This window comes from Gymnoscopelus microlampas (assembly GCF_963454915.1).
Source record: "Gymnoscopelus microlampas genome assembly, chromosome: 6".
NCBI lineage: Eukaryota > Metazoa > Chordata > Actinopteri > Myctophiformes > Myctophidae > Gymnoscopelus > Gymnoscopelus microlampas.
Window position 1 is genome coordinate 27,438,910 of NC_139943.1, and position 14,330 is coordinate 27,453,239.

The 14,330-nt window shown below is 42.5% G+C and overlaps 2 protein-coding genes across 2 annotated transcripts in view; one reads left to right on the plus strand and one right to left on the minus strand.

Annotated features, from left to right (window-relative positions):
- tgm2l (transglutaminase 2, like) overlaps positions 1-9,410 on the plus strand; it is a gene marked incomplete at its 3' end in the record, with an annotated part of 10,329 nt that extends 919 nt beyond the window's left edge. Inside the window, exons 2-15 of the mRNA XM_084059516.1 lie at positions 1-150; positions 655-885; positions 1,637-1,755; positions 3,649-3,777; positions 4,479-4,656; positions 5,023-5,164; positions 5,431-5,534; positions 5,692-5,834; positions 5,957-6,062; positions 6,631-6,779; positions 7,084-7,213; positions 7,481-7,641; positions 8,082-8,218; positions 9,251-9,410. The exon at positions 1-150 is cut by the window's left edge and continues 21 nt beyond it. Coding sequence (XP_083915642.1) covers positions 1-150; positions 655-885; positions 1,637-1,755; positions 3,649-3,777; positions 4,479-4,656; positions 5,023-5,164; positions 5,431-5,534; positions 5,692-5,834; positions 5,957-6,062; positions 6,631-6,779; positions 7,084-7,213; positions 7,481-7,641; positions 8,082-8,218; positions 9,251-9,410 — 2,039 coding nt within the window. The remainder of the gene's footprint in view (positions 151-654; positions 886-1,636; positions 1,756-3,648; positions 3,778-4,478; positions 4,657-5,022; positions 5,165-5,430; positions 5,535-5,691; positions 5,835-5,956; positions 6,063-6,630; positions 6,780-7,083; positions 7,214-7,480; positions 7,642-8,081; positions 8,219-9,250) is intronic.
- A 1,977-nt stretch (positions 9,411-11,387) lies between these two features.
- Positions 11,388-13,318, minus strand: exosc6 (exosome component 6). The gene is made up of 3 exons (XM_084059693.1): positions 13,121-13,318; positions 12,613-12,784; positions 11,388-12,199 (listed from the first exon to the last, which is right to left on the minus strand). Exons 1-3 carry the CDS (start codon positions 13,233-13,235, stop codon positions 11,659-11,661), a joined length of 828 nt encoding a protein of 275 aa, XP_083915819.1. The 5' UTR covers positions 13,236-13,318; the 3' UTR covers positions 11,388-11,658.
- Positions 13,319-14,330: the final 1,012 nt, after the last annotated feature.

A 14,330-nucleotide genomic window follows, 5' to 3' on the forward strand; every position in this document is an offset into this window, starting at 1 on the left:
TGAGAAGTCATGAAAATAACCGGGCTCACCGCACAGAGGAGATAGATCGGGAGCGTTTGATTGTTCGCAGGGGGCAGCCCTTCTCCCTGACCATGCAATGTTCTGACTCTATGCCCACCAAACACCACCTGGCTTTGGTGCTTCACTTGGGTGAGTACAACTCTCCATGATGGGGGGGTCAAAAATATATGAAATGTCGTGGCGAATGAGGTGTTGAGGTGAGGTTGAGGTGCTAAGGCAGTGGTTCTCAACCTGTCTGGAAAATAAATGAAAAAAGACCATTACTGCATCAAAAGTAATCAACAAACTATAGTATAAAAAAATCTTTGACAAATAGTAGTTGTCAAAGAAAGAGGCAAACACTTTGAAAATAGCTGATCTACAAGCCCACAACGCCTCACAACGAGCTTGTAGAGACGCTATTTTCACAATATTTGTCTGTGGAACCGAGTCAAACTTAACTATGATTATTTTGGGGGGTCCCCAAGTCAAATATTATTATTTTGGGGGGTCCCCAGGGCCAGTTCAAATATGATTATTTTGGGGGGTCACAGCCTAAAAAGGTTGATAACCACCGGGCTAAGGTATGAATCCTCAGACACGAAACAAAAGAAAATGTGCTCATCTCATCCAGCAATTTGTTTCTACATGCAGGCAAGAAGGACCAGGTTGTGATCAAAGTTCAGACTGAGCGGGAAGATGGTGATAAGTGGTGGTTTCACCAGCAGAGGGCACAGGGCGAAGTTCTACTCACTCTCCACAGTCCAGCAGATGCTTCTATTGGCCAGTACCGTCTGGCTGTGTTGTTGATGTCTTCGGATGGTCACATTGTAGAGAAGACAGGCGACCACAAATTCTTTCTACTCTTTAACCCCTGGTGCAAAGGTAACGGGAGAAATACACTCATCCATCCTGTGTGTGTGTGTGTGTGTGTGTGTGTGTGTGTGTGTGTGTGTGTGTGTGTGTGTGTGTGTGTGTGTCTCTCTCTCTCTCTCTCTCTCTCTCTCTCTCTCTCTCTCTCTCCCTGTCTCTCTCACGCACGCACGCAGGCACGCACGCATGTGCGCACACACACACACACACACACACACACACACACACACACACACACACACACACACACACACACACACACACACACACACACACACACACACACACACACACACACACACACACACACACACACACACACACACAGAGAGAGAGAGAGAGAGAGAGCACTCTTTCTCTCAGAAGCACATGCTCCCAGGCTACAATTTATCAAAAATGCAGACACTGTGTCAGATCCCGAAAGTATTATGAAAACGATTCTGCTTCCTAATCACTGGCTTTGATTAGGTGTACTGATGTTGTTGAATCTGGAGGGAATTCATCACTGTTATGTGTGTCTCTGACTGGCTTCCCAAGGCTTATCAGCATGCTGCTCTGCACTAAAAACACCAATCCACAACGCAAATAAGCATTCAAGCTTTATTCATGTGTTCTAGACTGAGGTGGGGTTTAGTTTTTTGATCCTGGTCCACTGTCTCCTTAAAGATAACAGTACAGCCCAAATGTATTAATATTGGTCATTGGCTTGATTAGTGTTACGAAATGATATGCCATAGCTCTCTCATGTGTTTTTGTTCCTCAGATGATGCTGTGTACCTCTCGGATGAGGGTCTGCTGCATGAGTACATTATGAATGAGAATGGGATCATTTATACAGGGAGCTGGAATCACATCAACAATCTTCCCTGGAACTTTGGACAGGTAGCACGCACGCACGCACGCACGCACGCACGCACACACGCATGCACACACACACACACACACACACACACACACACACACACACACACACACACACACACACACACACACACACACACACACACACACACACACACACACACACAGATATTTGAATTAATAGGCGTGGTGTGGGAGAAAAAAGCTTGAAATTAAATAATGACTGTTAAGGTCTTGACTTAATTCGTTGCACGATACTACAGTACGTGAAACAAATTATATCAAGCCCAGGCATTAACTGAAATATGTGAGTGGTCCAGAGCAAAACAAAAAAGGTTGAGAACAATGATCTATTCCTATCCCACAGTTATCCATATTCCATTCTCTTACCTTATGATGATGATTCAATCAGACAATCCGGTACACTTCCCCTTCTTGAGAACTCAATTTTCTAACAATGAATATTTTCAGTTGAATTTCTTGACCTTCGACTTCCCAGTAACTGACAACATTGACATGTCATCATACTGTAGGTCACCAGGTCATTAATGCACAAAAAATGTCACTTTCCTACATAGCCCCTACGGAACCTCTCCCTCCGCTGTACGCTGTATAGCTCCGAGATGAGGTCCCTCGTTAGTTACTGCCGTCTGTTTTCGAAATGGTCGCACGTCGTCCACTTTACATGTTTCTTACCCCTTTCTGCACATCGTATCCAAAAAGTAAAGCATTTCCGCCACTCTCTCAGGTGTTTGAAGTTTTAACGCGCCATAAAAGCTATCCAACGGGTTGAAGAAAGTATTTAATTTGCCTCGGTTTTCATCCGGTTCCATAATATTTTGCATTAGAAGATGCAATTCAACATTTGACCAGTAGGGTAACCAGTAATGTTATCTCTACGGGCGCAACTCTTGCGCAATGTCTTAAAAACCATGTAACCGGATGAAAACCGAGGCAAATTAAATACTTTCTTCAACCCGTTGGATGGCTTTTATGGCGCGTTAAAACTTCAAACATCTGAGAGAGTGGCGGAAATGCTTTACTTTTTGGATACGATGTGCAAAAAGGGGTAAGAAACATGTAAAGTGGACGACGTGCGAACATTTCGAAAACAGACGGCAGTAACTAACGAGGAACCTCATCTCGGAGCTATACAGCGGAGGGAGAGGTTCCGTCGGAGCTATTTCCTACATTACTAAATGCATGGTCACGGACCACCTGTTGAAAACCCCTGCCCTACTGGAATAAAGATTCACGCTGATCGTTCCAGCAGTGCCGTCGATTAGCTGCTCATAGACACGCGCGCGCGCGCGCACGCGGGCAGGCACGCACGCACGCACGCACACGCGCACGCACACACACACACACACACACACACACACACACACACACACACACACACACACACACACACACACACACACACACACACACACACCACACACAGATACGTACTGTATCTTGTCTGATGATACACAAAAGAAGGGTGAGGAGGGTGCATGGCTAGGTCAGGTATTTCCCTGCCGTCTAGGCGGGAAGGCGGGTGGCCCGTGTGAATTGTCACAGCAGAGTGACAGTGGACATGCGGCTGAACCAGGAACTTTTTTTTTCTCTGTATGGTAGGTGTCAGAATGTTCCCAGATAACACAAACAAGGGACTGGTGAGAGGATAGTGTGAAAGACTAAAAGGCAGTCAGCCAATTGGCAGACCGTCAGGCAGACAAACGGACAGAGGGCAGAAAGACTGATAGATTGAATAACAGACAGAGATTCTTTATACACAGGCTGATTTACTGTATACTGTGCAGAATACAGATATAAGCATTAGGACTTTTCTTCTTCTTTTTCTTTTCACTCTTATCATAATAATTGTTTTAAATAAGTTGTTGTGTCCAATATATGTCTTTCTCGCAGTTTGAAGACAACGTAGTGGACATCTGCTTTGAGATTCTTGACCACTCCAATGCAGCTCTAAAGAACCCAGAAATGGATTTCAACAACAGATTTGACCCAGCCTACGTCAGCCGGATAATAACTGGCATGGTGAGACTTCTTTAATGTTTAAACATATTTAAGCATTTGTAGGCTCAAAGCTGCAATCTGGAACTTATTTTAGTTTAAAAAAAATCTTATTAAGCACTGAGCTTGTTTAAGATGAGATCCCCATGCACACAAATCATTAAGAGACAGACAGATATACACGCTACTATACAGAACGTCATACAATCAGCTTACAGGTTACTGGTATGAAGAGTGAAAAATATGTACAAGAGGTTAAGTTCAGAAGCACAACATCTCCCCTGATTAAGCCAATATGGGATTCCGTCTTCAAAAAGCGGTAAACATTTGGTCTCTCATGAGGGAGACCTGGGTTTGAATATCGGTGACCTAGAAGTTCCGGATTGCACCTTTAATCTAGACATGAGAGAAGACATGTGGATTTCATGGTTATGTGAGCCACACACCAGACCACAGCTATGTGTCCTAAAATCCATGTGTTCACATTATCATCACGATGACAAAACTAGCAAGCACATGACCAACACTTCAGAGACCAACCTTTTGGCATTTACTTATCTTGGTGTGGGTGGTAATCTACTGGAGTGATGTCCATCATTTCTTTGTATTCATGGGGAGAAACACATGCAGAAAAGGTCTATTTAGATTAAAACTGTGCTGCACAGGAGCATGTTTGTTTCTGAATTGCAGTCTTAAACCTGTGTCATCTGTGTCCAACTGTCCAGGTGAACTCTAATGATGACCATGGTGTGCTGTTTGGTCGCTGGGAGGAGCCGTACACTGACGGTGTCTCACCAACCAAATGGACCGGCAGTGTGCCTATTCTTCAGCAGTGGAGTCAGGCAGGGGCTAAGAGCGTCAAATATGGCCAGTGCTGGGTGTTCGCTGGTGTGGCCTGCACAGGTGAGCCTCAAACATGCCACTCACCACAGAACACACATTTAGGCCTACTATATGATTCAGTTACTCATGTCACATACTACTTGCAATGCTCTGGGTTTGAATGTGAGTCATGATGAGTTATATCACATGTTTGTCTTTCTGTTGCTCTCCACTTTGCATTAATGGGTTAACCCCTTGAACCCTGTATACTTTTCAGTTCAAGCTTGTAGAGGTGCTATTCTCACTATTTTTGTAAATTTTTCATTTTCACATAATGACATAAATAGGGATGCCGGAGTGGAAAGTGGTGAAACATCACTGGCTTTTGTCATTGTTATTGATTTGTTATGTTATTGTAATGTTATTCAATGGCCATTGCCTTCACAGTGTTACGCTGCCTGGGAATTCCAACACGTTGCATCACCAACTTTGCCTCTGCCCATGACGTTCATGGGAACCTTTCCATCGATATTCTTTTGAATGAAGACCTGGAGCGAATAACAGAAGATGTCAGGGGTGACAGCAGCTGGTAGGACTACTATACACACATGTCCAGACCTCTCTCTCTCTCTCTCACACACGCACGCACGCACACACACACACACACACACACACACACACACACACACACACACACACACACACACACACACACACACACACACACACACACACACACACACACACACACACACACACACACACACACACACACACACACACACACACGTTCCTAACAAATAAGTGACCTCATGTCTGGTTATCTCTTCTTCTCTCCTGTCCTCATGGTTACAGGAACTTCCATTGTTGGGTGGAGTCGTGGATGAAGAGAGAGGACCTCCAAGTCGGAAATGATGGCTGGCAGGTTCTGGACCCCACGCCTCAGGAACGGAGTGAAGGTACTATCTTCTACTCCCTTCAGTACTCTCTTCAAATGTCCCCTCTTGTTTTTGTCTGCTCCCCCCACATCATTATGTCTTCTTTAGCTACTTAAATATGAAATGAGATGAGTAATGTAAAGTAATGTTTGGAACATATACATTTTCTCCTCTCCAGGGGTGTATTGCTGTGGTCCATGCCCAGTGAAGGCCATAAAAGAGGGCGAGTTGGGAATCAAGTACGATGCTCCGTTTATATTTGCTGAGGTCAACGCTGACATCATCCACTGGATTGTCAACGCCGATGGTCAAAGGCGGCAGGTGTGCTTCTGTTTTATTTTATTTACTGAAAAGTAAAAAAAAAAACATTATTCATATTATTACTACTACTAATGCTATGAATTATAATTCTAACAACAATGTTATATATTTTTTTATTGTAGACCAGGGTGAACCAAACCGCCGTGGGACGGAACATCAGCACAAAGAGTGCTGAAGTTTACGGAGACTACAGAGAAGATGTCACCCACCATTACAAATATCCTGAAGGTCGGTTGGAAATGTTTACCACAGTTAAGCAGAATAAAAGGTGAAAAGAGGAGTGGAGGCATGTCTGAAAAGCTTTAAGGCTTTGTTCGGACTGCAGGCAAATTTGATTTGTTTCTCAAATACGATCTTTAGGACTGACTGTCCACGTTGTTATTTGAAAGTAATCAGATTGGATTTCTGTATTCAGTCATCCAGACCCATCTGCATTGGTTGCTGTTGTAGGCCTACTGACATAACAACAAAGGCATGAGTAATGCTTCACTTATATTGTCGAAAATTGCAGATCTACAAGCTGACATATTTTCGACTGCCTACCCAGTTCAACACAGGAAATCAGTTTTAGTGTGCGAGTGTTCAGACTGATACACATCTTTAGCGATCGCATTTTAAATCATGAAATGAGGCATGTGGTTCAAATCTGATTTGCAAAAAGATGTGTTTTTTTGTTTTGCTGTTCAAACTTAACCAATCTGATTCCAATCTAGATAGGTCAAAAATAGGCTGCCAGTCTGAACATAGCTTAGGACACCTCTGAGTTTCCTTTAATCCTTTCCTGTCTTCTCTACAGGCTCAAAGAAGGAGCGAGAGGTATACGAGAAGGCGGGTCGTCGGGTTAACCAGCTGACCAATGGGGTGACAGAACCAGAGCGCCTCCAGCTGTCAATCAAACATGCCCAGCAGCCTATATTTGGGACAGATTTTGACGTGATTGTTGAGGTATATAACAGACTGTAAAAGTTACCTGGATGGATGCATGGATGAATGGACGGACGGACGGACGGACGGACGGACGGACGGACGGACGATTGAATTATGCTTTTTTTATGAACTGAGGATGAAATTATGCAAAACTGGGTTTAAAATTTTGTTTTACTTTATTCTGTTTCAATATGTGAACAAGTGTTGAGACAGTATCATAACAAGAGCATCAACAAATAATCTTAATATGTATAAGCTGTCCTGACCTATACCCGTACGTACATGCATTCATCTATCCTCCTGTTCATTCATCTGTCACTAGGTGAAGAATGCAGGTAGCCAGGACACCAAAGCTCAGCTCACTTTGATGTCTACGGCTGTCACGTACAACTCTGTTCATCGAGGGGAGTGCCAAAGAAGAACAGTCAGTGTCACAGTGCCAACACATAAAGGTAAATAGTAGAGATACTCTGCAGGGGCTACCTGTCCCAATAACCTACACCTATTATTAATATTATTATTATTATTATTATTATTATTATTATTATTATTATTATTATTATTATTATTATTGTTATTATTATTATTATTATTATTATTATAGGTGTAGGTTTTACACATTCTCTTCTTTATTACACTTTCTCCTCAGTCCTCCCATTATGTCTTTAATAATGCTATGACCGTGTGCGTGTGTGTTTGTGTGCGTGTTCCACACCTAGCCCATAAGGAGGTACTGCGTCTGCGTTATGACCACTACGCCGCATGCGTGTCTGAGCACCATGTGCTGAGGGTGGTCGCACTTCTGGAAGCCCCTGGCCAGAATGAACCCATCCTGGACGTTGCTAACATCCCACTCATTATGCCAGAACTCCATGTTCAGGTGTGTACATTCTAACCATAGCTAGCTTCCATGGTTGTCATTCACACACACTAGATTTATACACGCACGCTCGCATACAGTATACATTTTTTTAATGGCTATTGAATCAGGTCCCAAGTGTATTGTCCCGGTCCATACAGAAATGCAATTATATTCATGATGTCGTAAATAACTGCAAATCATATGTTTTGTGATGGTGTACAACTCAACCCATATCATCTTAGCTGTTCTGGTCCATCTTTGCACAGCCATCAAGCATCTGCACTCCAGCAAGAAAAAGTGTTATTTTTCACTCCTTTATCATTTTGAGACTGGAAGTAGTGTGATGTACACTAATGGTTTCCGTCTCTGACACACTGACCAAGCAGAGTAAATTGACCATTCGATTGCACAGAACCCCTTTGTTGAACACACACCCTAACTCTGTCGTACCCTTTCAGGTTCCCGGGAAGGTAATTAAATATGAAGAAGTAACAGCACAAATCTCCTTCACCAACCCCTTGCCAGTCACACTGAAAGGAGGTGTGTTCACTGTCGAGGGGGCAGGACTACTGTATGCTAGAGAGATCCCTGTCATGTAAGTACTGGACAGTGGACACAATTGGAATCATTAGAATCAACCATGTTAATTAAGTATTAAGCAGAAATAAATGTACTTTAACTGGAGTCGGTGTTTCAGTACACAACCTGTCAGGCGCATGTTTCAGTGTTTGTCTTTACGTCAGAAGTGAAGATTTCCCCAAAACGTAACGCCATTAAGGGGAGAAGAGTACCTCTGATTGTTCCCATGTCCCATCTTATGGTTCTCCCATAAGGATGTTTTGTCTTAACCCATTGTCATAAATCTATCTAGCAGAACTGTCCGAATATTAAGGATTTTCAAAAGGAATAATCATGTATTTTTTAATGTGTGCGTGAGTCAGAGATTGTAGATTATGTGAATGGTTGTGATAGTATAGCAACTTTCCTTACAGAAAACTGCTCATATTGCAAGAGTAAGAACACATTCAACTTTTCTGACCTCCCTGTGCACATGGCGTGCCGCACACAACCCCAAAATCTGCACAAAATGCCAAAACATATTTGTGCTTGCAAACCCACATAGGCTATGGACAGAGTATACATATCCCAACTTACCATTACTAAACATCTCCCCTTGGAGAACCACAGTCCAAACATAAATGCACATAGCTCTAACAAACACACACATATGTTTCTTCAACATACTAAGTACATGTGGCATACATACACAACACACAATGTCTGTGGGTATCTGATCCTGATTCCTGAGCATCAATTTATTAGCCAGTACAATAGTTTGTACTGTCTTTCTTCTTTAGTGACTGCAATTGGTCTCGATGGAAATGAATGACATGACACGAAAATCTAACAACAGCAAAATATTTTACCTAATTTGATCATGAACCCAGTGCATTACCAATAACACTGAACCAAAACCCACTCTTTCTCCCTGCTATCCCTGATGTTCTCCAGCACTGTGTTTGTGACCCTTATGCAGTATCTGTTAAGGTGTTTTGGATGTTCAAATATAAAAGAAAAATGAACATATTATCATTTTCCATTCCTCCTGTTTCCATGTCTTTTTCAGCGATGATATTGCTCCAGGTCAGGGAGTGACAATCAATTTGTCCTTCAAGCCCATGAGGACAGGGGTGAGAAAGCTGATGGTGGACTTTGACTCAGACAGGCTGAAGGATGTGAAGGGAGTTGCCACCCTTCTTGTCCACAGAAGAAGAAGAAGATATTGATATTGATATCGGATAACTCTCGACTGAAACTTAAAGGTCTAGTGAAATGAAAAATATGTTTTTCACAATTTTAGAGCATATCCATGGTCATCATTTGGGCATACCTAACAATAGATCTATTTTCATATCAAAATTCCCTAAAAAGACAATCTTAGGGTAGGTACCCTTACAAAAACATGCAGTAGTCCTGGTCTCTATACTGCCTCCCCCTGGTCAGCTGAGGCGCCTTATGAAGGGGAAAGGAACTGGTTGGAATATTCCTTCCACACGTTAAGTCTAACCAGGGAACCTCCCACCTGTCAGGTGATAAGAAGCGGCTTGCTAGCTCTCATGCATTGAAGGAGGCTCTCCCTAGGCTGGCAGAGGGAGTGTAGCACTCAGGATTACTTAGACAATTGGCACTGGGTGAAAAGATGGGTTACAAAATCGTGGGATACATTTTTTTAAAGAAAACAAAATATCTTAATTACTTAGATCAACTTTCATGAATTTACAGTAAGCAAGGACACAAGATAATACTGCATGAAAGCTGCATGTTCCTCCAAACACAGCTGATTTCAATTACAGAACTACTAAGTTTGTATCTCATTCAAGATGATGTCCAGACGGTGTATTACTCATTGTTAACTTAATCACCACACTAAAATATGTATCTGAAAACATTTTAGGTTAGAAATAAGCAACTTGGTAACAAACATTCTGCACAGTGGCCATCACTGTCTGTCTTCCTTGGCCAGCCTGCTCCTACAGGCTACAAACAATAACACTGCACACCATGTGAAGAGGTTCTATCGTGCAATAGCCTGAAGGGATGTAACCTTCTGATTGGTTACAAGGCCGTTTCAGACTGAAACTTCAAAATTAAATGACCAAAAATGTAATTACACTGGACCTTTAAGGTTTGATAATGTGTAAAATTCCATGACTGTGAGGGGATTAGCCACTTTGGTTGTGTGCGAGAAGTGGTGATCCTGGACTTAACTTTTTTTGCACTTTGTCCATTCACATTATCACGAAGATGGGGAAAATAATTATCGTACACAATTACATCTAATCAGCACTATTTATAAACAAAGGATAATTTTGCATAAAATACTACTTTCCAAATATGTATTTCCATAAGTTATTTATGTAATATCATGCCAATGTGAAACATACCATATACTTTACATTTAAAAAACTTTTCACAAATTATCTTTTTGTCTGTCATTCATTGTCTGTAAAAGAAATGTTATTAGTACGCTTAAAGGTGTAGTAAATATGAAAAATGTGTTTTTCACACTTTTAGAGCATATCCGTGGTCATCATATGGGCATACCTAACCATAGATGCCAAAATAATTGGGGAAAAGAACATTGTGTATTTATATAGACCCCTCAACAGACGACGTCACACTGGTTGCAAGTGTCATACTGCGCAAGCGTCAAACCCATTCTGTCAGGTATCGCTAGGGCGCGCAGCACTAGCCAACACACAAGAGGGGGTTAGGGTGTGCTGAAACCAGCGCACCCCGAAACAGGTTGAGAATTGATTGTATGAAACAATCACCTGTGCATCCAGTCTCGATGTTAGCAAACAAATAATTGGTCTATATCAAAAGTCCCTTAAAAGACAATCTTAAATACTTCCTGTAAACGAAAACGTGCTGCATGATGACATAACACAACTTTCATGAATATAAATGAATCTTGATTACATGCACCCGTTTGATTCTTATAGCTGCACGCTCTTCAAAACACAGCTGATTTTAATTACAGAGCTCCTCATTTTAAACGTAATCTGCACACTAAAATATGTATCTGAAAACATTATAGGTTAGAAATAAGCCACGTAGTAGCAAACGTGCTTAACTGGCCGTCTCTCTCTCACTTGTAAACAAACACAAGCCCTGTTCCACATGGCTGAAGTGATTGAGATTCCAACCTCCCATAGCCTGAAGGGGAGCCAGTTGACCAACCAGTTGTAAACTGGTTGGTCAGGAACCAAATTCTCCAAGCCCTCAGATCTGAGGAATACTGCTTTAATGTCTGTATCGAGTTGTTAAATCAGGTAGGTTTTTTATTAAACTGTTCATTTCCACAGACCAGAAAACATCGGCCACATCACTGACATGAGTCAAGCAAATCATTTGTATGAATTATTTACATTTCGGTCAAAAAGAATTGCATCAGTATTCATGTAACATTTTACAAAGCAGACATATAAGACACTCTGCTACAAGAGGCAAGATCAGAATGTCCCATCAGTCTCAGCTTTCTGATGGTGGTGGGGCTTCCCTCCGTACAGCTTTGGCCAAAGCCTGTTGAATGACAGGGTACAGTTTGTAGCATCCCTCAATGCAGGTCCGAACTCCCGCAGTTAGGGTCTCCTCCATCATTTCCCCATCTGACTGTAACCCAGATATTTGGTTCAAGCTGGGGAGGAAAGCAATGGTCAGACTGCCTTGGTTTTCGCTTGAACTGCAGCCGGTTTCTTCCAAGTAAGTAGGATCAATCACATAAGAAGCACCATCCTGCCGTATGGAGCAGCCGAGAACCAGGTCATACATTTCAATCCCTGCATCTGCCAGGGCGAGGGATGCGCAGGTAATGGCATGAGCCAGGACTGAACCGTTGTTCTCCAGAACCATCACGTTGACTTCGATCTGTGATCGGGGGTATTTGTGAAGACACACAGCCGGCTGCAGACTCTCAAGCAACATCAGTGAGAGGCCTTTTTCCTCACTCCCCTGTATCCAAGAACCCCTCTCTGGGCAAGAGAAGGGAGCGAACCGCATGTCAGTCATCAACCTAGATAGAAGAGAGAAAGACAAAACAAGAGATAGTTACAAAATGTATTTGTGTTTGGTGCAGGTTAATTAATGACACCAGTCAATTTGTGCTTGTTGAAAAAGTTTACATGCTGCTGCAAAAAAGAAAAAGAAAATAGCCAATCTACAAGGCGTTGTGGGTCTTTTTAAAGGTATCACCTAGCTGCAGTATACAACCCTCGTAGACGTATTTATGATTCTGACGTTTTCAATCGTCAGAATCATAAATACGTCTACGAGGGTTGTATACTACAGCTAGGTATTACCTTACTTAAATTGTCATTACTGTCATCTGGGGACCCCCCCAAAATCATGCCCCCAGGTTGAGAACCACCGAATAAAGTAATCAATCAAACAAACAAACAAACAAACAAACATACATCAGTAACTTACCTTCCACACTTCATATCAGTCTCGTCTTTGCGCTCTGTCTCTCGTGGGCCATACACACAACACATCAGTTTGGTGTTTCCAGCTTCAATGTACGCTGATCCTTTGGCCTGGCTGATCAGCCCACAGCGAACGAACACGGGTCGGACGTCGACCTGATCGCGCTGTCTACCGTCTGCAGTGGTGGAAAAAGTACTCAAATGTTACTTTTACTTAAGTAAAGTATCAATACTACAATGTAGAAATACTCTGTTATAAGTAAAAGTCCAGAATTCAAGCTCACAATGCATCGCATCGTGACTCATAGTGAGCTTGTAGATCGGCTATTTGGTTAATATATATTTTATAATATCTACAAAGTAACTAGTAACTAAAGTTTTCAAATAATAGAGTAAAAAGTACAATATTTGTCTCTGAGACGTAGTGGAGTAGAAGTAAAAGTATTGAACATTGTAAATACTACAGCAAACAAAAAAATACCAAAGAATTGTAGTTACTTTACACCACTGACCGTGTGTTGTCTTGCCATCTGCGGAGGATGACGACGTTATCGCCGGCTTGGGGCGAAAGAGAGACAGACTTTGTGATACTTCTGGCCCCCGTACTCTTTTAGTGTCAGTTGGCATCGTGATTCGTGATGTAGTTTGAAGATGTATATATTATATTAATTCTTCAGATCCGCGTGTAGACTTCTGCTAGGCTGTAGAAATGGTCCACTACAGAATGTGTCCCGATGTTGAAACAGCACAAAGAAAAAATAGTTCCGCCACCCTGTGTGTCTCTAGGTGCTGGCGACTGGTGTGGATTCACTGCCACCTGCTGGATAATATCTGTAAATGTGTCAAAAAGTACAGGAACGAGTTCAGAATGTCTTTTAACCACTTCTTTAACCCCCAGGGATAGTGTCTTATCTGTTTTCTGTAATTGTTCGGAAAGCTTTCGCTGAAAATAGCAGATCGACAAGCTCACAACGCGATGCAACGCTTGTGAAAATTCTAAAGCTTTCCCCACAATACTAATGCCTTTGGTTTAAGTGGTTAAATGGGGGTATTGGGGGCTTTCAGGTGGAGGCCAAATGTAACACGCCCATATATAGAAAGACTTCCAACAGCTATATAAACCATGCTGGTGTGTGGTGTCACTGATTATGTCACATTCTCTGACATCCCTCTGTCTGTGATATCACATGCTCATGGAGGTTACCATACATGGAGACTATCAGGGTCATGATCAGGGTCTGGAGTACCCTGATGTCATCAAGGTGACATATGTGTCATAATAGCCTACTGACGTCAAAGACTGGCCTAGACTCCATATTTGGGCATGCCTCACACAACTCCATTTACGGGCGTAAAAAGGACACAGACACAGATACAGAAATCTCCACATATGGGCATAAAAGGGACATACACAAACAGAAAGTGACAACGGGTTTGGCTACAACGGGTATTGCATCATACATGCATCCCCAACTTGCATCGTTCCCATCTTGCCTCATTCCAGACAGAGTGGTCCCAGAGTAGGTATAGTTATTTAAAATGGCCTTCACTTAGGGTCAGATTAAGACTCACAGGGGCCCCTGGGGCCAGGTTACGGCCATATAGGAGGGGCCTTGTAAGGGCCCCTGGGCACTGGCCCCATTACCCGGTTTTAGCTCTGGTCCATAGCATTAGAAGGAGTTCTTCTAACGCTATGGACCAGAGCTAGCCCAGTCTATAATC

Bases quoted from the DNA above. Each gene is read 5' to 3' on its own strand.
- exosc6 (XM_084059693.1), bottom strand. From the start codon at position 13,235: ATGCCAACTGACACTAAAAGAGTACGGGGGCCAGAAGTATCACAAAGT. The intron at 12,785-13,120 runs GTCAGTGGTGTA...CCACCACTGCAG, and splicing joins AGATGGCAAGACAACACACG to ACGGTAGACAGCGCGATCAG. The intron at 12,200-12,612 runs GTAAGTTACTGA...TCTTCTATCTAG, and splicing joins ACTGATATGAAGTGTGGAAG to GTTGATGACTGACATGCGGT.